The 24,091-nt window shown below is 43.7% G+C and overlaps 3 protein-coding genes and 2 non-coding genes across 5 annotated transcripts; 3 read left to right on the forward strand and 2 right to left on the reverse strand.

Annotated features, from left to right (window-relative positions):
* Positions 1–591: 591 nt before the first annotated feature.
* On the reverse strand, positions 592–701 carry LOC121056075. The gene has a single exon (XR_005812978.1). It is a non-coding gene; the product is annotated as a small nucleolar RNA Z279/snoR105/snoR108 (small nucleolar RNA).
* Positions 702–932: 231 nt separating this feature from the next.
* On the forward strand, positions 933–1,005 carry TRNAA-UGC. Its single transcript has one exon. It is a non-coding gene; the product is annotated as a tRNA-Ala (tRNA).
* Positions 1,006–2,117: 1,112 nt separating this feature from the next.
* On the reverse strand, positions 2,118–3,270 carry LOC121055990 (syntaxin-related protein KNOLLE-like). Its single transcript, XM_040529512.1, has one exon. It carries the CDS (start codon positions 3,167–3,169, stop codon positions 2,225–2,227), a length of 945 nt encoding a protein of 314 aa, XP_040385446.1. The 5' UTR covers positions 3,170–3,270; the 3' UTR covers positions 2,118–2,224.
* Positions 3,271–9,157: 5,887 nt separating this feature from the next.
* Positions 9,158–13,057, forward strand: LOC102701683 (probable thiamine biosynthetic bifunctional enzyme, chloroplastic). Its single transcript, XM_006664346.3, has 9 exons — positions 9,158–9,480; positions 9,584–9,658; positions 10,226–10,301; positions 10,399–10,474; positions 10,593–10,727; positions 11,225–11,289; positions 11,384–11,511; positions 12,118–12,374; positions 12,465–13,057. The coding sequence occupies exons 1-9, from the start codon at positions 9,172–9,174 to the stop codon at positions 12,991–12,993; spliced, it is 1,650 nt and encodes a 549-aa protein (XP_006664409.3). The 5' UTR covers positions 9,158–9,171; the 3' UTR covers positions 12,994–13,057.
* A 6,607-nt stretch (positions 13,058–19,664) lies between these two features.
* LOC102720381 (amino acid permease 2-like) lies at positions 19,665–21,097 on the forward strand. Its single transcript, XM_006663811.3, has one exon. The coding sequence runs from the start codon at positions 19,665–19,667 to the stop codon at positions 21,069–21,071; it is 1,407 nt and encodes a 468-aa protein (XP_006663874.3). The 3' UTR covers positions 21,072–21,097.
* Positions 21,098–24,091: the final 2,994 nt, after the last annotated feature.

The following is a 24,091-nucleotide window of genomic DNA, read 5'->3' on the forward strand; positions in this document are numbered from 1 at the left end:
TGGTCAGTACGATGCAAAACACATATTTTTTGAAACAAAAAATACTGATGTTTTAACAAGTACAAATTGTGATATGAATTGGCTTCCATAGGCTCGTTGAATCATACCTCTATTCATCATAGAATAAATACCTCCACAGTCACAATTTTAATCATAACAATAACCGTCTTTCCTATCATATTTTATATTTTAATCATAACAATAACCGTCTTTCCTATCATATTTTTATCATGATTGTTACTGCCTTTCCATATTGATTTCTATGTTCTGTATTACTTATTAGAACACAAATAAATTAAATCAAAACAAAAGTCTTTAATATAAAAAAAATTGTGTCGAAGAGGATTTAAGTTCAATATGACATAAGGGCAAAGTAAGAATAAATAAAATCGTCGGCAAAACCACACAGAAACCAAACAAACAAAAAAAGGGAATTCAAAACATTAGAAAACCAAACAAACAAAAAAAGGGAATTCAAAACATTAGAAAATCAAAAAAAGGCTTCCGAGACATTTAAGAATAATAGAATGTGAAATTCGATGAAAATTTTTGTTCAAAACAAACTTCACAACATTGAGAATTTAAGTTTTCGGGATCAGATGGTAGACACGGGGATGCCCCAATTGTCGTAACAGGCTTGGTTGGGGCGGGCACCCCTCTCGCAGCGGAAAATAGCGAGATTTTACCACTCCTCATCTCCCTTTAACTGCCTGAAGGATCATGCCCTAACCCGCTCTGATCCGCTTCCTTTTATAGCCTGGCCCCGATGCCTCCTCGCTATCTCCCGCCGAGGTGGGACTAAACCGATCGTACCCTCTCAAAGTCTCCGTTTCCGCTACCAAACATCCCATTTCCTCGTGGGCCGATTCTGCCTAGGCCCAACTTGTGATTCTTCAAATAATTAAAAAAATATATGAATTACCAGCTAGAAAGGGGATGTAGCTCAAATGGTAGAGCGCTCGCTTTGCATGCGAGAGGCACGGGGTTCGATCCCCCGCATCTCCATTATTCACCTTTTTCCCTTTTTCATACGAGTTGTTTCAAAGTTTTGGTACTAATTTGAAACTGTGCTTTTTGTTTTTTTACCTTTTATAAACATATTGTTATTACAAATTGATCTGTTTGTTTTTTTCAACCTTTTTGTACCTTTTTTTTCATACGAGTTGTTTCAAAGTTTTGGTACTAATTCGAAACTGTGCTTTTTGTTTTTTTCCTACCTTTTATAAACATATTGTTATTAAAAATTGATCTGTTTGTTTTTTCAACCTTTTTGTAAACCGAAAAGTGAGATGAGTGCCTGATATGTTCGAAACTAATATGAGATGTTTGGCGTTTCAACTGTCTGTAACTTGAAAGTGAGTTGTTTCTTTTTATTTTTTGTCAACTGTTTGTAACTTGGAAACTGAGCTGACATGTTTCTTTAGCTCTTTGTAAATTATTTTTGTAAAACGCAGAATAACGCATACGCTCACAATATATGCACACTCTTCCATAAAAACGTACGCACACAAACTCTATCCCTATGAGCATCTTCGAAGTCTGGTCGGCATATCTTAAAACCGTTAGAATCCTGGAATATCCACTTCTACATGGAGTCAAACCAAACCGAGAACTCAAATGCTACTGAAGCTCCTGTAACCACTAGTAAATTGTTTTTTTATTTGAAATGTTTATTCTTTCAACTGTTTGCAATTCGAAACTGAGACGAGCAACCAAATTTTGAGTACGAGGCGTGCAATCACACATTTGGATTTGAGGCTTGTTTGGTTTCGACCTACATAGTATCATATGGTTATTTGGTTTGCTACCAAATTTTACTAACACTTGTTTAATTTCTATAATACCAAATTTAATAGTGTTAAAACTTACTAAGGTTCCAAAATTCCGGTAAGGTCAAAATTCGCTTTAAACCAAACAAGCCATGCCAATCTTTTCACTTATATTTATACTAATAAGCTAAAATTTAAATTTTTAACCTTAAATTTAAAGATGATTTGGGTGTTTTTTCACCGATATTTATTTTCCAGGCTTACCATTTAGATAGTTGAGAATAGATGTATAAAATATTTATTCACAAACTATTTTTCATTTGCAAATGTTTTATCTATGAAACACCCCAACAATCACATTTTATGCTTTGTTCCTGTTTAGTCGCTTGACACTTGACAGTACAAATTCATATAGAAAACCCCAAATCAATTGCAGCATTGCAGTCGAACAAAAATCAAACAAGAACACAAAGCCTTTGCAGCCAACACGCCAAAGAGCATTGCGATGTTTTTGGTGGTTCACCACGCGGAGAGATCGCCCGCGAGCTGCGCCGCGCCAGAGCGAGCGCCAACGCGGCGGCCGCCGCGGCCAGGACGACGAGAAGCAGCACAGCGAGGCCAGCGGAGAGGCACAGCCGCCGCCTCCGCGCGGCGGCACGCAGCCGCTGGGCCTCCCGGAGCTCCCCCTCCGCGGCGCCCACGTCCCCCGCAGCCGCCGCCACGTGCCGCTCGATGTCGTCCACGCGCGCTCCCTGAGACTCCACCAGCGCCGCCATGTCGAGGAACAGCTGCTGCAGCTCGAGCAGCCCGCCCTCCACCTCCTCCGCCTCTGAGGAGGACAGCATGGCCGCCCGCACCGCCGCCTCGGCGTCGGTGGTAGCCGAGGCCCCGCCTGCGGCGACGAGGCGGTCCACCTGCTCATCGGTCGGGGCCTCCCCGGCGACGGCGAGGTAGCAGCGAGCCGCATCGCCCCGTCGCTCCGCGGAGACCTGGCGCCGGAGGACCTGGACCCCCGCGGTGAGCTCCTGCAGGCGGCCGCGCAGGCCGGCCGTGGTGGCGGCGGCCGCCGGGGCGGGGGCGCGGCGGTCCATGGACGCGAGCCGCGCGCGGAGGCGGCGGGCGGAGCCGAGGAGGCGGACGAGAGCGGCCTGCGTGGCGGCGCGCGGCGCGCCGGGGCGGAGCAGCGTCTTGGACGCCTCGTGCGCGGCCTGGAGGCGGGACAGCTCGTCCCGCAGCGCGGCCATCTCGTTCTTGGCGGCCTCTGCCTCCCGCAAGAACGCCTGGATCTTCTCGTCGCCTGGGCCGCCGCCTCCACCATCGGCGGACCCTCCGCCTTGCTTCCCCTGCGCCGCCGCCGCCGCCGCCGCGCTGACGAAGGAGTCGGTCATGAGATCGTTCATATTGGCCGGAGTTGGGGAAGATGCTGAGATCGATCTCGCAAATGTGGGGTCAACAGAAAATGCTGGCTTTCTTTTCCATTAAGCTGACGGCGACGGCGAGGCGTTTGTTGGTTCGCACGTCCAAACTCCAAAGCTGAAATTTATACTTGTTTGGTTTATCACTCGTAATAAAAGTTTGAATATCCTTAGAATTTTGAGGTTTGATTTTTTTACATACAACACTATTCTACAAGGTAGATAATTTGTAATTTTGAGGGTTTTAGCACGCGCGCTTTATATCATGGTGCACTTTAGCAATTTAGTTAAAACATTTCTTAAAGACTTGTATTTTAGTTAGGCGAAGATTAAGCTACAATGCTACATGAATAGCAGTGTAAAGCGCATTGGCCGCACCTTTTCGTTTTGCTTATCTTTATGCTTATAATAACAAAGTTAAATTTTTAACCTTAAATTTGAAGTTGATTTTAGAGTTTGTAATCATATTTTATTTTTTAGCTTTAGTTTTTAGATCACTGAGAATAAGTATATAAATGTCCTATTTATAAATTATTTTTTATTTATAAATATACCGTTTGACTTTTTCTCTAAAAGATAAAAAAGATGACCCCCAGGTCGAACCGAGTTTAACAGAAAAGGCCTTGAGAAGAGCAAATTACAAATTATTATCCTGTAATGGAGAAAATTGCATATCTGATATTGCAAAAGAATAGATTCGCTATAATATCATTAGTGATTGGGCTTCGCTAAAATATCATCCATACATGGTTTAGTTTGCTACTTTGCCATTTTTATGGTTTCTTGTATCTTGAAATTATTTTTCCTCAATTACACACTTTCTCATGCATTTGTACCCCTGGGTCAACGTGTTGAATCGCATGGTGAGATAGAGACGACTACAATCAGCAAGCGGAGAAAGACTAGACTAGATCCAGTCACTCTACCGGTGCAACCTCCTGGTCCGAATGCGTCGGCTCCATCCCCATATCACTCGATGTTGGCGCGCGTCGCTAGAAGGTGTCGTGGGCCACAGCCTCGACGATATAGACCTGGGCTGCGCGGGGTTCGGGGAGGCGGAGGAGGCTGGGGAGGAGAGGGAGCCAAGGCCCGCTACTGTCGAAGTGTCATGCGACGACAGTGAGGAGGAGCTGGTGCGCCTCTCGGTGCACGCTCGAGCGGTAGGCGGCGGCGCGACAGGGGAGAGGAAGGAGGGTGCCCTAGGCCTGGTGCTGGCCCGTCTAGGCCTGGAGACCGCGGCTCCGGAAGTAGCTCGCACGACGGCGGTGGTCGCCCTGGGTCTCGTCATGGATGGGTTGGGATTGGCTTCCTTCCGACCCGCTTTGGCTTAGGAGAGTAGAAGAGAATTGAATTTTAAAATAGCACGCCGAGGTGACGTTGTAACAACGGCGGCGTGGTGAGAGGGGATGGGCTTGGGCAGCGATGCGGTGAGGGGGCGTTCGCGATGGCGTGGTTAGGGGTGGGCAGAGGCGGCGGCGCGGTGGAGGATGATGGGCCGAGACGTGATGTGGGTAGGCTAAGGAGGCCTGACTATTGCGGGACGGGCTCGGGCGGCGGCACAGTGAGGGGTCGTCCGTAGCGGTTGCCATCTCCAACTCCGGCGACGCGCACACACACGTGTGGGTAGGCAAATTTTTCTCCAAACTGATACCTAAAAAAACAGGGAGCCAGGAGCAGTTTCGAAAAAAAGAAAGAAAAATTACATAAAAATTGTTTTTTTTTTTGAGAAATCACCGGGGGAGAGCTTCCCCACCTGCATAACATTAAACGAGAGACAAAACGGAAACAGGACCAAGTAACGAAAAAAATCCGACAAACTAAACCGAAGGAAGAGAGAGAAGCCCTGAACAGAAAGCCCCGGCCCAGCGGCGGCAAAACAGAAAAGATCAGCACAGAATGGCTATAGCTAAACAGCTTGGAGAAAGAAGTGCTTCCAAGAGGCAAGCAGCTAGGAGTCCTGAGGTGGTAGCCGTTCGCTCCAGAGCGTAGCTTCCGAAATTCCATAAGCGGCTGCTCGGCTGATGCTGGGTGGGAGGCTCTTGAAAATAACCTCACGTTGTTTAGATAGTGAAATTTTTTTAAAGAAGTATCACGTTAGTGTTTGATCGGATGACGGAAGGGGTTTTCGGACACGAATGAAAAAATGAATTTCATGGCTAGCCTGGAAATCACGAGATGAATCTTTTGAGCCTACTTAATCCGTCATTAGCACATGGTGGTTACTATAGCACTTATGGCTAATCATGAACTAATTAGGCTCAAAAGATTCGTCTCAAGATTTCTTTCGTAACTGTGCAATTAGTTTTTTAATTGATCTATGTTTAATGCTTTATTTAGGTGTCCAAAAATTTAATATGATATTTTTTTAAAAAAATTTAGGAACTAAACAAGTCCGAAAGCAAAGCAGAAAGAAGACCCGGAAGTGTTTAGACGGCAAGGTCGAGGTTGGTTGAATTTGATGTAGATTTGACAACGATGTTATTCCTAGTGGAGTAAAGTTTGACTCGTAACGTGAACTTTCCTCCGTTACAGTGAATTTCTGATTTTATTTGTTGATGTACCAAATCACAGTATATCTATCTCCATTGTCAATTTACTAATATTTTATTGATTTTTGTTTTACAGAGAGCAATAGCAGATTATTCATATCTGTATTATCTATGCACTATGCTCCCCTCCTCTAGCTCTATCCTCGAATCTTCGTTTTCTTAAGATATAATTCAATTTTAATACTTGTTTATGTGTTTTTAATTTAAATGTAACACTTGGTATAATTAGTTTTATATATTTTCATGTAACCGAGAAATTTTTAGTATGCACTTAGTATTACACTTAGAACAACCAAACCGGTCCAGTCCCTGGTGACAGTAGCTAAATTATAAGACATAATGTATCCGGTTGAAGCAGTCTATAGGAGTAGGTCTCGGGATAAAATAAAAAAATATTATCCACGGTAGATGTTTAGTGTGATGTGTTAGATATATAGTGCAAATAACATTTTTTTTGTCTATTGATTGTTCATGGTGTTATGGTAACTTTTGCTATTTGTTTTCTATAAACTACTTTCATAATATTTTAATCACCTAGAATATTTAATTCACTGTGGACTATTTTTTTTTTATACTGTGTTGCTCTTAGCTCTCCGTTATTCTATTTTTTTTCATCCTCCGCCACTAGGCAGGAAGGCAGATTGTGCTTACATTAGGGCCTGGTTCGCATGCATGTGCATACTAGTATTTGGTTTGTTGTACTGATTTGTACTAATTTAACTAAATCTGAACATTAATTGTTTCAAGAAGAAGCCTGAACATACATGGTGTGCAAAGCTTTCATGTGGTGTACTGATCCTAGGTATTCAGGACACATGTAGAAAACCATGTGTCGATACTTCAGGAACAACTTGATAATTCGCCTAACCATCCTATTAATTGGAGCAATAGTGCATGGAAGTATACCAAAAGTGAGAGCACGTTATATCGAACGATTGAAGATTATATTTCATCCTGAAAGGCTGGAAAAGAACTCAAATACACTTACGCCAAAACCCTACATCTGTGACGGGATAACAGTGACAGGCCTATGGATTGGTCAGAGATGCCCATCACCTTTGACGGGTCATTCGGTTTGCCGTCATCGGTGAGCCATCCGGCCGCGGCCCGTCACAGGTATCCCCTTACGTGTGACGGTCCTAAAGAAAACCCCGTCAGAGATGACTTAGTGACGAATTTCTTGACCGACCCATCACTGGTATCCTCTCACCTATGACGGGTCATGGCTTTATAAGCCGTCACATGTGATGGGCCATCACCTGTAACGGATTTATTTTCCGGCCCGTCACAGATGAGGTCATAAGCAGTGAGGGAGGAGATTTTATTTTCTCCCAGTAGGACCTGTCAGAGGTGAGGTTTCCTCACCTCAAACGGGTTTAAGCTCTCACCCGTTTGAGGTGAGGGAGGAGATATTATTTTCTCCCAGCGAGGCCCACAACGGGAGGAGATAAGACCGACCGATCTCTCGGTTCTCTCCCCCATTTCTCTCGGTTCTTTCTTCCATTCCCCATTTCTCTATCTCCGCCTCTCTCTATGTGAGCGGCGGCCAGGCAGGGGCGGGAGGGGTAGCGTGCTATTCCGGCAGGGGCGGTGACGTCCTCCCCTCCGCTAGATCCAGCAGGGGCGGGAGGGGAGGCGCGATGGCACCGGACGGATCTAGAGCCGTGGCGCAGTGGCAGCCAAGGGCGGGAGGGGAGGTGGTGGCGGCCTGATCGCAGCGCCCTCCACCTCCGCCAGCTCGAGCTCCAGCCGCCGCCTATGCCACCACTCGCGGGCTCTGCCGACTCCACCTCCGACCATGGGCTTTGCCGTCTCTACTACCGCCCACGTCTCCGCCTACACCTCCACTGGCCCAAGCTTGCAGGCGTCGGTCGGATCTGGAGCTCCTGGGCGGATCCGGCCCCAACCGCCAGATCTGGCCGTGGTGATGATTTTTTTGATTTTTTTGTGCCCAAATGATTGTGAATGTGAAGTGATTTTGTTCTTTGGCTAGATAAACGTGATTGTGATGTTTCCTGTGATTCTATTTTGTGTCAAAATAATTGTGAATGTGATTATTTTTGTGATTTATTAATGCCTAATAAAAGTCTGCGACTAGCTGGGCTTATAATTTTTTTGCCACATTCTTTAGGTCTGGGACGGGTCTCAATTGAGACCCCTCACAGATAAGGATCGCCATCAACGAGTTAATATATTTACCCGTCACAGGTGAAGATCATCAGTGACGGATTTTAGTTGTACTCCGTTAAAGGTGACTTTTACCTTTGACGGGTCTTTATCCGTCACAGGTGGCTCAATGCCATCAGTGACCACTAATCTGTGACCAAACACTTTACCCGTCACAGGTAAGAGTATGAATCCGTCAGAGATGACGTGAACTAGTGTAGTAATAATGTCCGATGGCATGCATGGAGAGTATATATGTTCTTTATAACATAAGTTTTGCACACTTTATGTTTTAATTTGTTCATTATCTAATTAAAAATGCTTTGATTTGTTCACTGTTGACAGAAGTATATATGTTCTTTATAACAGAAGGTCTGCATTTGTATGGTCATCTTAATTCCTAATGAGTTCTATGCTATCCAGCAGAAAAGTCATTTGAATATGTTTTTGTGTGGCTTCTGGTACTGACGAACAGCCATGCAACAGAGGAGACTTTGATCTTTGATAGCCATGTGACACCTTGTAATACGTTTAATTAGACTTAGGAAAAAAATTAAGCATGGGAATTATGTACTGTCAAGTGTAGCCTTATTTACAAAACTGCCACCAGAACTATTATTCAACCGATATCCTTGTAATATATAAGAATTCAGTGACAAATTGAAAAAACCCAATGAAATAAATATGTAAACGACCTTACATCTACTTATTAGGTACCCAATTTATTTCTAGTCTACTATGTTTCCTACCATCTAATTCACATTCTCTATCCAATTCACCGGCCAGATTGTCTGCTTAGGGCATCAGCGATGTATGTTTGCAAAGCGGTAAACAATATGAAACATAACCGTATATATTTATCGCTGTGGCCACACGACACACAGGAATATAGCGTAGGGAGAGGAGAGAATCAATATTTTTTTTATTCCTTACTACCCAGCCATAGCACTACAACATGGTTATACCATTGGGTGATTGTTTAATTTTTTTGAAAAAAAACCAAAAGGATATATTTATAAAAAAATAATTTATGAATAAAATTGTTATATACGATGAAAAACCAAGACTGAAAAATAAACTATGATAAAAAATCAAAACTGAAAAATAAACCACGATTAGAAAAACCTAAATTTAAATATAAATTCAACAAAAAAATTTAAATTTAGGACCTATTAGGATAAGCGAGGCTGCGTGTTTTTTTTTCTTTGATTGCTAAAAGGAAAGTGGAGTAAAGTTTGACTCGTGACGTGAACTTTCCTCCTCCATTACAGGATGGCAATGGCATCCGCAGCAGCAGCACCACCACAAGCAGTACACCCAGGCCGCGTGCCCTCCTCCACCCTCCTCCTCTTCTCCCGACGGCTTCCGCGCCCTCCTCCAAGGCGGCGCCGCCGCCCGTACAGGCTCCTCGCGGCGGCGTCGGCGCGGGAGATGCCCTGGCCGCACGTGCTGACGGTGGCCGGCTCCGACTCCGGCGGCGGGGCGGGCGTCCAGGCCGACATCAAGGCCTGCGCCGCGCGGGGGGCCTACTGCTCCTCCGTCGTCACCGCCGTCACCGCCCAGAACACCGTAGGCGTCCAGGTACGTCACTAGGTTTCTCCTCTTGTCTCTTGATTTCTTGCGCTCCTGTTGGCGGCAATGGCTTGAGCCTTAAAGAGAGGAAAATGATTGGGCGGTGCTGTAGGGGATCCATGTTGTGCCGGAGGAGTTCATCCGGGAGCAGCTCAACTCGGTTCTTTCCGACATGTCGGTGGATGTGGTGAGTCCTCTTTGCCTTTTTCACAATCTTAGTGCAGCTTAGTGTGTGTGTCTGTGAATTTGGACGATATGCATTTAGATATTTATGACTTGCAAGATCACTTGGGCCAGAACCCGAAACATAGGTATTGGCAATCTGTTTGGAAAGAGTTTCCAGGATGGTTGTGAGATAGATTGGGTCTTAATGAATTTGGTGTTTGGACTTGGAATAAAATTTCATGAAATTGGACTGTTTTTCAATTGTCATTCGGCACTGTCAACTACAAACAGCTAGCGGGCTGTATACCTACAGTCTACAGATGGAAGATTGTGTGTTTTTTTAGCTCTGGCAGGTAGAAATTCCTTGATTGCAAGGTGGGAAACTTGTTCTGAAGTACTTGACGTTTTTGTTAATGTGTTACGGTTTATTGTCAGAAATATTTCTGATTTTAGCAGTGTTTCGAGAGGCCAAGATATTAATCTAAAGTTTGAATTTGGGAGTAATATGATTTATGTTTGTGTATTTAAGTGCTGCTGGTGCTATTGTAACTTATACAGTATATGCATTATTACCTTTTGAGTTGATCAGGTGAAGACAGGAATGCTCCCTTCAATTGGAGTAGTTAAGGTGTTATGTGAGAGTCTCAAGAAGTTTCCAGTCAAAGGTCTGGCAAAATATCTGCACGTCTTCAATTATCACTTATCTATGCTAGATTTCCAACCCATATATTTATTCAATATGACTTGTGCTTCTGAAGGCAGCTTTAGTGGTGGATCCAGTTATGGTGTCCACAAGTGGGGATACTCTTTCAGAATCATCTACTATTTCTGTATATAGGTACATGATTAATATTTGGTTTGTGCTATTTGTATTTATAACTTCTGTTTGGAGTGTTTTACTTAACATCTTAGTTCACAAAACTTCAATGTGAGTGTTACAATTGTTTTGGGTGCAGGGATGAATTATTTGCTATGGCTGATATAGTCACTCCAAATGTCAAAGAAGCATCGAGATTACTTGGGAATGTACCATTGCATACTATTTCTGACATGCGCAGTGCAGCAGAATCCATTTACAAATTTGGTCCAAAGTATGTGTGTCCTGTTTTCATGAATATTATGATGTTGTTCTTAAGTGCTTCCATCTTACTTGCCTTTTTAGTTACTACATGTGCACTATCCTGTTTTATTACATCGAGATATTACACCTGCCTGAGTAATGTAGACTTGGTAACCATTTTTGTTAACTAAGTCCTACGGGTATGATCCCATCTATTGAAGCAATCTTGTTGATATACTTTGAAATTTTATTTTTAATTTTTCATGTATAGATTTACTCCGGCATAAGGAGAATTTGATTGTCCTTACCTTTTGGGCCATACTCATATGTTTTTGCATGAGAGTGAATGGTGCATTTTGTATTCTTAGGCCTTTCTTGGATAAGTGCCAAACCATTGCAGCTTTAACTATGCCTTGGCATTGCTAATGCAGTATTAATGTATTATGCAAGAATGCAATCTTTACATTCCTATTAAACTGTAAATCTGCTAATGAATTATTTACTGATGCAAATAATTTGATTATGCAGATATGTGCTTGTGAAAGGTGGGGATATGCCAGAATCTTCAGAAGCAATTGATATATTTTTTGATGGTATGAGTATCATAGTACTATGGCATTGTCCATTGTCACATCTCCTTCCTGACTTTTTGCAACCTCATTTGAAATTCTGAACTATTTTCATCAGGTAAGGAATTCGTTGAGCTCCATGGGCATCGTATACAGACCCGTAACACACATGGAACTGGTTGCACTTTAGCGTCATGTATAGCTTCTGAATTAGCAAAAGGTGCAACAATGCTGCATGCCGTTCAGGTTAGTCTTCCAGTCCTTTTTCCACATTGCACCTTCATATAGCGAAGTAACTGTGGCACAAGGTTTTGAAACAGTTCCCCTGACAATTTTGCTATTATTATATTACACTACTTTACACTGTTGTGTTACAAAAGCTGCTACCTAAGAAAGGGATGAGTGATTCTTTAGTAGTGATGTTTTGACCATTTAATGTAATGCATGTTACTTTAGAGTATTACTTTACCTATAGTAAGTAGCATTGTATCCATTTTAGTAGACTTTTGCATGTTACTGTATTAAACATTTTGGTTAGAAACCAGCCAATGGTATGTTGAATAAGGCCTGTTTTGGCTTATTTTCTGGCAGAACTTGCTTTTTTGAAAGAACAGTGATTTGTTTAGTTGTGTGATCAAATGTGTATACACACACATCTTGCCATATTATCAGAACAAACTTTTCCTGAGACTTTGTTTTTCCCTGTTTTAATAGATACCATTCTGGGCTTGTTAATCAATTCCATTGAACATTGGTTTCCTGAACAGTTGGCGCTATATGCATATTTTCACATGTTCTTTTCAAAACAGTAGAGACTTATTGTGTTCTTTGTTGCACATGTGAACTATCCAGGTGGCCAAGAACTTCGTAGAATCTGCTCTGCTTCACAGTAGAGATCTTATAATTGGAAATGGACCTCAAGGACCTTTTGACCACCTTTTCAAGCTAAAGTGCCCTCCATACAATGTTGGGTCACAGCCAAGTTTCAAACCAGACCAACTATTCCTGTATGCTGTGACAGACTCTAGGATGAACAAAAAGTGGGGGCGTTCGATAAAAGAAGCCGTGCAAGCTGCCATCGAAGGTGGCGCTACCGTTGTGCAACTGAGGTCTGCCTATTGAAACAATCATGGTTTCCCCTGTAATGCAATCCTTCTCTATTGTAGTTTGCTGACGCATTTCCTGTTTCTGATGTTCAGAGAAAAAGATTCCGAAACAAGAGAGTTTTTGGAAGCTGCCAAAGCTTGCATGGAGATTTGCAAGTCCAGTGGAGTACCACTGCTGATCAACGATCGGGTGGACATTGCCCTGGCATGCGATGCAGACGGTGTCCATGTTGGTCAGTCGGACATGTCAGCAGGCGAGGTGCGGGAGCTCCTAGGCCCAGGTAAAATCATAGGCGTCTCCTGCAAGACCCCTGCTCAAGCCCAGCAGGCCTGGAATGATGGGGCAGACTACATTGGCTGTGGTGGTGTTTTCCCTACCTCGACAAAGGCGAACAATCCTACGTTGGGGTTTGATGGCTTGAAGACAGTTTGCCTGGCCTCAAAATTGCCTGTGGTGGCTATTGGTGGCATCAATGCTTCAAATGCAGGTTCAGTGATGGAGCTTGGCCTCCCAAATCTGAAAGGCGTCGCAGTAGTCTCTGCTCTGTTTGACCGTCAGTGTGTGGCAACCGAAACAAGAAGCCTCAAATCCATGTTAATCAACACCTGCTCCAGAGCCTAGAGAGACAATATTCTCGACGCTTGAGAGGAATAGGTTTGTCAAAATAAAGAGATGTTCCTGACTTCAGTAATCAGATGGAATTTCTTGTAATAATAATGCTTGATCGAAACCATCTGTGCTGCAAAGGAAAATGTTCAGATTCACTCCTTTACATCTTTTGAGCAAATTATCCAACATGTGAGTATCTGACTATCCTTTCGACAATTTTGTTGAAAGTTGGTACTACAAAACGAAAGCAATTTTTCCTAAGAAGGGGCTTCCTAAGAAGGGGCATTTCCTGATTTTTTTTGTGTGCGTACAATTTAGCCTTTTTTTAAAGACTTATTTTGCAAAATGGAGTAAGTTGTTTTGGGTCCATTTATAAAGCAAGTTTATAAAAAAATGACTAAATTGTAAAGAATCCAAATGAAATACTATCTCCGCTGTTTTTTGGGCACATATTTGATTATTGTCATATTCAAAAAAATATGTAATTATCTTGTTTGTTTTGTTGTGATTGCATTTTTTTTAAGTTACAACTTCAACTTTTACGTATTAGCACAAATTCTTCAAATAAGATAGAGTGATCAAATACATGATAAAAATATAATAGTATTATCTATTAAAATATGGAATGAGTAGGTCCTTAACTACGTTTAGGCCCTATTTAGTTTCCAAAAAGTTTTTCTAAAAAAATCACATCGAATTTTTGGACACCTAAATAGAGCATTAAATATACATAGACATTAAAATTATGTACATAGTTACGGAGGAAATTGTGAGGCAAAGATTCGTCTCGCAGTTTCTTAACGGAATCTGTAATTTGTTTTGTAATTAAAATACGTTTAATATTTTAAATGTGTGTCCATATATTTAATATGATGTTTTTTGAAAAACATTTTATAAACTAAACGGAGCCTTAAATGTCAATCTAATCCGACAACCTGAAGTATCTCCTCGTCGGAGTCGGAGTCGGTGGCCATGGCCGGCTAATGGTCACAAATTCCGAAAAGGCTAATGTGCACGCGGTCGCGCGCCGGCACGTTGCGCGCGCACTGCCGGCCCATACTACACAGCCCATCTACTGTTACGGCCCAACTTGGCCGACACTGTTTTTTGTTTTTTTTTCACTTTACAAATAGGGGTTTTAACTTTATATATATAAAGTTTACATGTATAAATTTATATGTATAAATATTTTTTATAATACATATATATATCTATAAGTTTTTGTGTATATATAATATTTTATATCTATGTAGATTTTTTTATATGGAGAGTTTGTATGTGTATATAAAGTTTGTATATATAAAGTTTATATGTATAAATATTTTTTCATATATGTATAAACTTTGCAAATATGAGTCTTAAATTTATAGGTATAAAGTGTATATGTATAAAGTTTTTATGTATAAAATTTGTATGTCTAAATTTTATACATAATATATATATATATAGGAAGGCTCTATCCTGCTACCAGGTGTAGCTACTCCCTTCACGTCTTAAGGTGCAGAAACACCTCTATACATATTTCTTCTCTCTTTTAACAGAAAGTACAAATTCTATACATGTAGTTGCATCATTCATATAAGATTTAATATGGTCTATACTTTCTGTTGGGTGTGAGCAGAAACAGTTATGAAAATGTTTTTCATCATGGACGTGCAGGGAGTAGCTACACATCTAATTTTTCATATATATATATATATATATATAATTACGCTGAGTTGCAACTCACGGGTTGCTCCATGAGTCAGGGTCCAAAAATATATCAAATCACCTCTAAATTTTTATTTATATGACTCACTAGATTCTTCATATTAAAATCTTGTAGCACGCAAAATTTTTTTTATTTTTAGAGATTTTAAGTATTTTTTTGAGATTTCTAAAAGTGACTGTACTATATTAATAAAATAATTTATGTATCACTTTTAAAAATCTCAAAAAAAATACTTTCTCTAAAAATAAAAAAAATTTGCGTGCTACAAGATTTTGATATGAAGAATCAAGTGAGCCATATAAATCGAAATTTAGAGGTGATTTGATATGTTTTTGACCCCGACTCACGGAGCAGCCTATGAGTTGCAACTCACCGTAGCTAAACTATATATATAAGCAACTCACCATAGCTAAACTCTCTCTATATATAGAGAGTTTACCTACGGTGAGTTGCAACTCACGGGCTGCTCCGTGAGTCGGGGTTCAAAAACATATCAAATCACCTTCAAATTTCAATTTATATGGCTCACAAGATTATCATATCAAAATCTTATAGCACGCAAAAAATTTTCATTTTTGGAGATTTTTAAGTATTTATTTGAGATTTTTGAAAGCGATACATAACACATTGATTATTTTATTAATATAGTATCATCACTTTTAAAAATCTCAAACAAATACTTAAAAATCTCCAAAACTGAAAATTTTTTGCGTGCTACAAGATTTTGATATGAAGAATCTAGTGAGCCATATAAATCAAAATTTAGAGGTGATTTGATATGTTTTTGGACCCCGACTCATGAAGCAGCCCATGAGATGTAACTCACCGTAGCTAAACTATATATATGAAAATTAGATCTTACTACTAGGTGTAGCTACTCCCTGCATGTTCATGATGAAAAACATTTTCATAACTATTTTTCTCCCACCCAACAGAAAGTATGTACACTAATTAAATCTCATGTGAATGATATAACTGCATGTATAGAGTTTGTACTTTCTGTTGTTGGAGAAAGAAGAAATATGTACAGAAGTGTTTCTACACCTTAGACGTAATGTCACACCCGGAGTTTTGTCCTAAGCCTAAAATCGTAAAAAGAAATTCGTAAATAACAATTGGCTTAATTAACTCAGGAAAAATCACTCTAAAATAACTTAATTTAATTAAATTGAGGTTCGCAAATCAATTAACAGATTTAAACTCAAACTGCAGAAGTATAAAATTTGGCCAAACAAATTAATTTAAAACTCAGCAAAAGTGGGGCTTTACATTTTCCCTCCTTTTTCCTTTCTTTTTCCCTTCCTTCTCAAATTGGGCCAAAGTCCAATTTTCCTCCTCTCTTTTTCTTTCTCTTTTTCTTTTTCTTTTTCCCTCTTCCTTCCCGGGCCGGCCCAGCCGAGCCGGCCCATCTCCCCCTCCAGGCCGGCCCAGCCGAGCCGGCCTCTTCCCGCGCGCGCCTCCTCCCTCTCTCCTGGGCCGCCGCTCAGCCCAGCTCGCGCGCCGCGCTCGCCCGCGAAGCCCACGCCGCCTCCCTCCGCCTTTGTGCCGCTGACAGGCGGGGCCCACCTGTCAGCGACCGCGCCAGCGACCGCGCCCGCGCCAGCCGAGTCCGAGCCCGCGCCGCGCCGCCACCGCGTCGCAACCGCCGCGCCGCCGCCCAGTCCTCGCCGCGCCCGACTCGGTCTCCAACCACCGCCCCGCCCTAGCCGGCCTCCCCGCGCTATAAATCCCCACCGACGCCGCGCCGTCGCCCACTTTTCCCTCTCCGCCCGAAGCTCCCGCAGCTGCCGCTCCTCGCCGCCGCTGTTCGATCTCGCTGCCGGACGCCCTTCGCCGCCGTCCAGCCGTGTCACCACCTCCGCCCCGCCGTCGCCGACTGGTTGCCGCCCCTGTCGTCGCCGGTGAGCATCCCCAGCGCCGTGCATCCTCTCGCCACCCGGTCGTCGCCGCGCCCGACCTCCTCACCGTCGCCGATCGATCTCCGCCGCCATCGCCGATCGACCGCGCCTACCAACGTCACCACCTCCGCCTCGACCTCGCCGACTCACCCGCACCGTCGCCGCCGCCGGTGAGCGCCCCCTTCCTCCTCCCCTCTCTCTTTTCCTTCCCGGCCGACCACCACCGAGCCGCACGCCGTTGCCGGACGTGTGCGGTGCTAGTCGTCGTTGCCGCCCGTCGTTGTCGTCGTCGCCTTCGCGACGCCGTTGTCAAGCCGCCGCCACCCGCACCCGTACGCGCCCGCGCTCGTCGCCCGGTCGTCGTCGCCGTGCTAGTCCGTCGCCGCCGCTTTGCCCGGCTGCGCCGCCGTCTCGGTCGTGCGCCGCGCGCCGTCGCCGGATGCCGGTCGTCGCCATCGCGCCGTCGCCGCGCGCCGCCGCTGTCGCCGCCGCTGGCTGCCGCCGTCGGCCGAGCCGCTCTCCCCACTCCCCTGCTCTCTCTCCCTCTGACCGACGGGTCCCACCCGTCAGCCGCCGCCGCGCCCCTCCTCCCTCTCTCCTCCCGTGGGGCCCAGCTGTCAGCCTCTCCTCTCCCCTCAATCCCACCGACAGGTGGACCCCACCCGTCAGCGCCTCCTCTCTCCTCGCTGACATCAGCAGCCCCATTAATTGCGCAATAATTGATTTAGGACTTTTCTGTTTAGTTAAAAAACCCAGAAAACTTCTAAAATTCATAAGTAATTCATCTAGTCTCCATTTAGGTCCATTCAAATTTCATTAAATTCATAAAATTGCCAAGAATCCATTAAAAATACTTTCTTTTGCTGTTTCAGTAGAGTTTGTGCCTGTTTTATTTATTTTTGTGCTTTGTCGCTTAGATTCGGACCCCGCCGAAGAGCCGGTTTACTTCGAGATCGTCGCCGAAGTTCCCCATGGGCCAGAGCAAGGCAAGTGGCACTCATCTTTGATCATATTGAACCTATTATTGCAAATTCCCCGCTTTGTTTATTCAAATACGCATTGTTTTAATTAAAGTATTTACTGTATTTTTTTCGGGTAAACCTTATTATTATGCCCTTGACTATCCAACTTTATTCATTGCTAGACCAAGGGTAACTTGATTAGAGTTAGGCCTAGGTTAATGCTTAGCCGTGCTTAGAACAAGTAGCTCATGGGATCACATTTAATCACGCTTGGTTCTGAATAGCTGTAATATTGATTCAGTACCCGGTTTGGGTTAATGTCAACTAAAATACTGATAATGGTGGGCTGTGGGTGCATGGTTTTGAGAGTCGCACCCATGGCAATTAAGGACCGGTTCACGGGAAACCCTGGAAGTAATTAAGTGCTAACCACATGCCGAAATGGGTAAGGTGGGATTTGAAGCATGGCTTCAAACTATTTGATGTACCAAGGCAAGGGTAGGCGTGATGGAGTATGGACGGGCAATCGTGGTGTAACGAAAGCCTCTGCTGCTTCCGGATCTACCAAGGCACAAGAGGGGACTGCTCGACTTGGTGTAAAGGAGGGGGTGAAACCTGAAGTGCGGTACGATTAAATAGAGAGGGTTATGTGACGGGTCCTATCACGGTCTCCTTTCCGGTATACCGTGGTGGTATGTCGGCGCACGTTCAAATGTAGTGGAGTCGTGTCTTGTGGGTACAGTAGTACACCTCTGATCAGAGTATAATCCATTCGAATAGCCGTGCCCACGGTTACGGGCGAGCTCCCAGCTTCACTGTGATTAGTGAACCTTTAATAACTTGAGTAAACTGGTTTTTACTCGGAACTACTACAACGTGGTGTAACGGTTAGTAGTGGTTGGGTCTGTTGCAACGTGGTGTAACGTTGGACAGTGTTGTGGTATTTTACAACTGTTATTTACTTATCCTTTATTGTATTCAATTATCTTTATTCTTTTTAATCTCTGTTATTTGTTTAACTGCTGCTTTATTGCAACTAACCCTAACCTGCCCTTGACGATCCCTATGCATCCTTTATTGCCCCCTTTTCCGTGTTACTTGTTGAGTACGGTGGTTTGTACTCAGCCTTGCTTAATTTCCCCCTTCAGAGTTAGAAGTTGAGTCTGGTGGAGAGGACTCTCAGGAGTGAGCTGGTCTACCGTCGAAGCTTTGCCTGTGGACTGGAGCCGGACCCGCTGGAGCTAGTCTACCTTTCTTTCCGTTGCATTTTCGTTAGAATAAGTATTATTTTTAGTTGTTTCTAAGAACGATGGTAATATAATCAACATTGTCTTTTTGTGTACCCTGGCTGGTCCTGGACAGGGATTTTAATACACAATTAAGTTCAGAAATTCGTGTGAGGAATTTCTGGACGTGACACGTAAAACCTCTATCATACTACCAGGTGTAGCTACTAACTTCATGTCTAAGGTGCAGAAACACCTCCATATATATTTCTGCTTTTTTTCAACAGAAAGTACAAACTCTGTACACGTAGTTATATCATTCACATGAGATATAATAGTTCATACTTTCTGTTGGGTGGACAGAAATAGTTATGAAAATGTTTTTCATCATGAACGGGGAAAAGCCTGTGAAGAAGCAAGCTTATTGCCCCACCCCAAAAAGCAAACCGACCCAGCAAGAAAACGTATGCGCGCAGGGAGTAGCTGCACCCGGTGGTAGGATCTAATTTTCATATATATATATATATATATATATAAAAGAGCAGCCGGTGCACGGTGGGCCTGTCAGTTTCACTGGGCCGTACGGCGTGTGGGCCTATAGGAAGAGCGGTAGAAGGACGATGCGTTCGCTCGCGCAGCCCGCCCGTGCAAAGCACACGTGCATGACGACGATCTTTTTTCTTTTTTTTGTTGGAAGAGAGGGACGCGTATTCGAACTCCGTTCCCGCGACGGATCGGAACGCCCGCCCCTCCCGCCTCTTTTATACTGCCCCTCCCCGCTCTCTCACGCCATTGGCAGATCGAGCGAGCGCATTGCAGCTGCAGCCGACGAACTCCACGAACAACCCCGCGCGCGCTCCTGTTCGTCGTCGCCGCCGCCGCAGCAATGGCGAAGATCGAGCCGGTCGAGGTGTCCCTGGAGGCCGGCAACCGGCCCGACCCCGCGCTGTTCGACGAGGACGGCCGCCCGCGCCGCACCGGCACGCTCTGCACGGCCAGCGCGCACATCATCACCGCCGTCATCGGCTCCGGGGTGCTCTCGCTGCCGTGGGCCACGGCGCAGCTCGGGTGGATCGCCGGCCCCATCGTCATGACGGTGTTCGCCGGCGTCACCTACTGCACCTCCGCGATGCAGGCCGAGTGCTACCGCACCGGCGACCAGGAGTCCGGCCGCCGCAACTACACCTACATCGAGGCCGTCCGCTCCATCCTCGGCGGCGCCAGCGTCAAGCTCTGCGGCATCATCCAGTACGCCAACCTCGTCGGCACCTCCATCGGCTACACCATCGCCGCGTCCATCAGCATGCAGGCCATCAGGAGGGCCGGCTGCTTCCACACCAATGGCCACAGCGTGCCGTGCCGCTGCTCGAGCAGCCCGTACATGCTCGTCTTCGGCGCCCTCGAGATCGTCTTCTCGCAGATCCCCAACTTCCATGAGATCTGGTGGCTGTCCATCGTCGCCGCCGTCATGTCCTTCACCTACTCCAGCATCGGCCTCGGCATCGGCATCGCCAACACCGTCGCCAATGGTGGGTTCCGTGGCACCATCGCCGGCGCCACCAACGTGACCGCGATGCAGAAGGTGTGGCGGTCGTTGCAGGCGCTGGGCAACATCGCCTTCGCCTTCGCCTTCTCCAACGTGCTCACCGAGATCCAGGACACGATCAAGGCGCCGCCGCCGTCGGAGTCGGCGGTGATGAAGAAGGCCACGAGGATGAGCGTCGTGGCGACGTCGGTGTTCTACGCGCTGTGCGGGTTCATGGGCTACGCGGCGTTCGGCAACGCGGCGCCGGACAACCTCCTCACCGGCTTCGGCTTCTACGAGCCCTTCTGGCTCGTCGACGCCGCCAACGTCGCCATCGCCGTGCACCTCGTCGGCGCCTACCAGGTGTTCGTCCAGCCCATCTTCGCCTTCGTGGAGAGGCGGGTGTCCCAGAGGTGGCCGGACAGCGGCTTCGTCAACAACGAGCTCCGCCTGGGCCCGTTCTGCATCAGCGCGTTCCGGCTGCTGTGGCGGTCGCTGTTCGTGTGCTTCACCACGGTGGTCGCCATGGCGCTGCCCTTCTTCGGCGTCGTCGTCGGCCTCCTCGGCGCCATCTCCTTCTGGCCGCTCACCGTTTACCTCCCCTCAGAGATGTACATCGCGCAGCGCAATGTGCGGCGAGGCAGCGCGCTGTGGATCGGCCTCAAGCTGTTCGCCGCCCTGGGCCTCATCGTCTCCGTCGCCGCCACCACCGGATCCGTCGCCGGCTTCGTCGGCGAATTCAACAAGTTCCGCCCCTTCAGCGGCTAGTAGCAGTAGCTAATTACTCCATGACTCCATCCACTTTTGTAATTTAACGTGCTTAACTTTTGAATTTAGGATTGACCGTTTGTTGTATTTAATTTTTTTATACAATTATAAGTCATAACAAAAGAACTAATAAATATATCACTTTTGCTATTGATCAAACGTTTGATTTTTTTTCTTCTGTCAAACACGAGCGCAATGCACAGGGCTAGGGTGTGTGTATGAGCTATTTGACTTACGGGTGGACGTTTTCAGATTATCATCCAACAACGGATCCTAATTATATTCTTTTAAAATAATGAATGGTCAATCGAAGATTTCAAAGTTAACGACATAAGATAAAAGAAAACGAATGGAGTAAGTAGGAATTTAAATTCATTTATTTATGTGCTAATTATATATATACACACTAGCATATCGCACATGCGTTGCAACGGAATTTTATTCACAAATATCATTAGCATGTTAATATGTAAAGTTAATAAAAGTGGTTTGATATATAGGTCTTAATTATTTTTTCATTTAAAAAATAGGAGGGAGTTGGTGGTGGGGTAGGTGACAGATTCACCACCACTACTCATCTTTATACTACTCATCTTTATATAGTATAGAAAATAGGAGAAAGTTGGTGGTGCGGTAGGTGGCAGATTCACCACCACCCACCACCACCACTACTCATATATATAGATATAGATATATATTCTCATTATTTGTTCTAGATGTTTTTATTGACAATGTCTGTGTTTATGATAAAGTGTCTCCCTGCATCTGTAACACAATATCGTGGCTCTGCTCAATGGTTTTCAGTGGAAAGTTGCATAGGGAGTTCTTGTTGCTAATGCAGATGATTATGAATAGTGCTTGCATCCATTGTAATTCGATTTTGTGGCTTTGGGCAATGATTTTTCATCTTAGAAATATTAAACAGGCTGACATGCAATTAAGTAAACCTGAGGAAATAAGACTAGTGGATGCGAACAGGCCATTAACTGTATGGGGTTATATTAAACAAATAGTCTAGGATATGTAAACTGTTAGAGATTTCTAAAAGGAAACAGCTACAGGTACGTACTAAAATGTCATATTAGTATGAATAATGTGGTATATATAGCAATATAGCATCACTCCTTCTAAGTGATCACAAGGTCATGCAGGAAACAGAGCATCAGTCTTTTTACCTAGGGGCTGATGGGAAACTGTTTTAAACTCATAAGGGTTATCTCCCCTCGTCTATTGCATATCATTTAAATAGTCATTAAAATTTTTATAAAGATAGATTAATATGTGATATGTCACTACACAAAAACATAAGTTAAAATATGACCTCTATGATCCATAGCAAAAATAACAAAAATATGATTATGAGTATGTGTATACTATTCACAATTTAATTTGTTATTTTTGTTATGGATTATGCAAGTCATACTTTAACTTGTATGTTTGTGTGGTGATATATCAAATATTAATCTATCTTTACAATTTTTTTATATTTTTATGACTATTTGGATAGTATACAATAGACGAGAAGCCGATGTACAATACAAAAGTCTGATGTACAATGCAAGAGTCTGAAGCTTCACTTCTGAAACTCTGAAACCTGATTATACCAGTCAAGCACCTAGAGTTATCATTACTCCCTTCGTTTTACAACGTAAGACATATAATTTATATATATGTCTAGATTCATTACCATCCATATAAATTTAAATATGACTTACCATATAAAATAGAGGTATTCTAGTCTTATCATATGAAAGGAGGTAGTATCAACTAATAATCATACACACATGACATAAAAGCTGCGGCTTCTTGATCTACACTAGTTCCTAAATTGGTTTGATTTCAGATTTTTAGTGCAGTGCACATCGGTCTTACACTGTGATATCCACGAGGCACCTAGAACATTAGGAACCATCGTATTTCTTGTTATAAAAGCTTATGACTGTAAAGGCTTAAAATAGTGGTGTGTGCTGTAAACACGAGTAATATACCCACATATTACAATAGGCCCATGTAATTGATGATGGACTGGCTCAAAGAAAAATAATACTATCTATATCTATATAAACATGGTGGACTGCACAAGCTCTATGAAGAAAAGAAATGATTTTTTCTAAAGAAATCGTCTGATTTGCTTGGGAAGCGATGGTTTTTTGAAAGTGATGGTTTTTCACGACGTGGAATGTGAGAGGAGGATAGACGACTCCGCTTTTAAATAGAGATATTATCAATATATTTATCACTAGTGGCCTTACTCCCCGTACTCTCGTTGTTAGCAGCTTCTCATTTTGTCATACAAAAGTTTCAACAGTTAGAGCATCTGTTTATCGGGCATTTAATTTTTTGTCACTCTTACAAATGTTCATAACAGATTTATCACTGAACATACCTGTCATAGACTCATGAAGGCACATATGTTATAGACAGCGAGTGACAAATATGTTTTGACCACTCGTAAGAGTGGCAAAAAGTTAAATTTTCTTCTGCCATGTGCTTACCAGTTGTGACATGCATAAATATATAGTCATGTGCACAACAAATTTTTTTTCCACAAACTGAATATTTATTTAGTCATTTCACAAATTCAAGCAGTTTCAGGTTCATTTTTGCATGTTATATACAGACTGCAGTTCAATGCAACATAACTATGGACGAATGACGATACATTACATGCAAGTTTAATTTATTTTTGAGGAGAGGAAATAATGTAGGCTCTTACCTAATATTTTTCTTCTACGTGTGTGTTGGGTGAAAACTACAAAATCAAGCTTATATGCTTTATTTTTGTAGAAAGTCTCTAATATATGGAAAATTTGTTTTGTTAATTTTATAGTGTATAATTATAGGAGAGGAGGACGGGTCGAAGAGAGTCTAGGATGTGTTGATCTGGGCTGCTCGTTTCGATAAAGATGGATCTCAGTTCTTAGATGTATCACGTGATGATGATGATTAAAACCATCCGAGACACTTTAGGTTAGATACGTGGTGAAGTACAGTTATAAATTAAGTTTGAGGTCGGGCAT

The sequence above is a fragment of the Oryza brachyantha genome, chromosome 12 (assembly GCF_000231095.2).
Source record: "Oryza brachyantha chromosome 12, ObraRS2, whole genome shotgun sequence".
Taxonomy (NCBI): Eukaryota; Viridiplantae; Streptophyta; class Magnoliopsida; order Poales; family Poaceae; genus Oryza; species Oryza brachyantha.

Excerpts from the sequence above, each read along its gene's own strand:
- LOC121055990 (XM_040529512.1), bottom strand. The coding sequence starts at position 3,169 with ATGAACGATCTCATGACCGACTCCTTCGTCAGCGCGGCGGCGGCGGCG.
- LOC102701683 (XM_006664346.3), top strand. The coding sequence starts at position 9,172 with ATGGCAATGGCATCCGCAGCAGCAGCACCACCACAAGCAGTACACCCA. Across the intron at positions 9,481-9,583 it reads AGAACACCGTAGGCGTCCAG|GGGATCCATGTTGTGCCGGA; the intron begins GTACGTCACTAG and ends GCGGTGCTGTAG. Across the intron at positions 10,302-10,398 it reads CAAGAAGTTTCCAGTCAAAG|CTTTAGTGGTGGATCCAGTT; the intron begins GTCTGGCAAAAT and ends TTCTGAAGGCAG.
- LOC102720381 (XM_006663811.3), top strand. The coding sequence starts at position 19,665 with ATGGCGAAGATCGAGCCGGTCGAGGTGTCCCTGGAGGCCGGCAACCGG.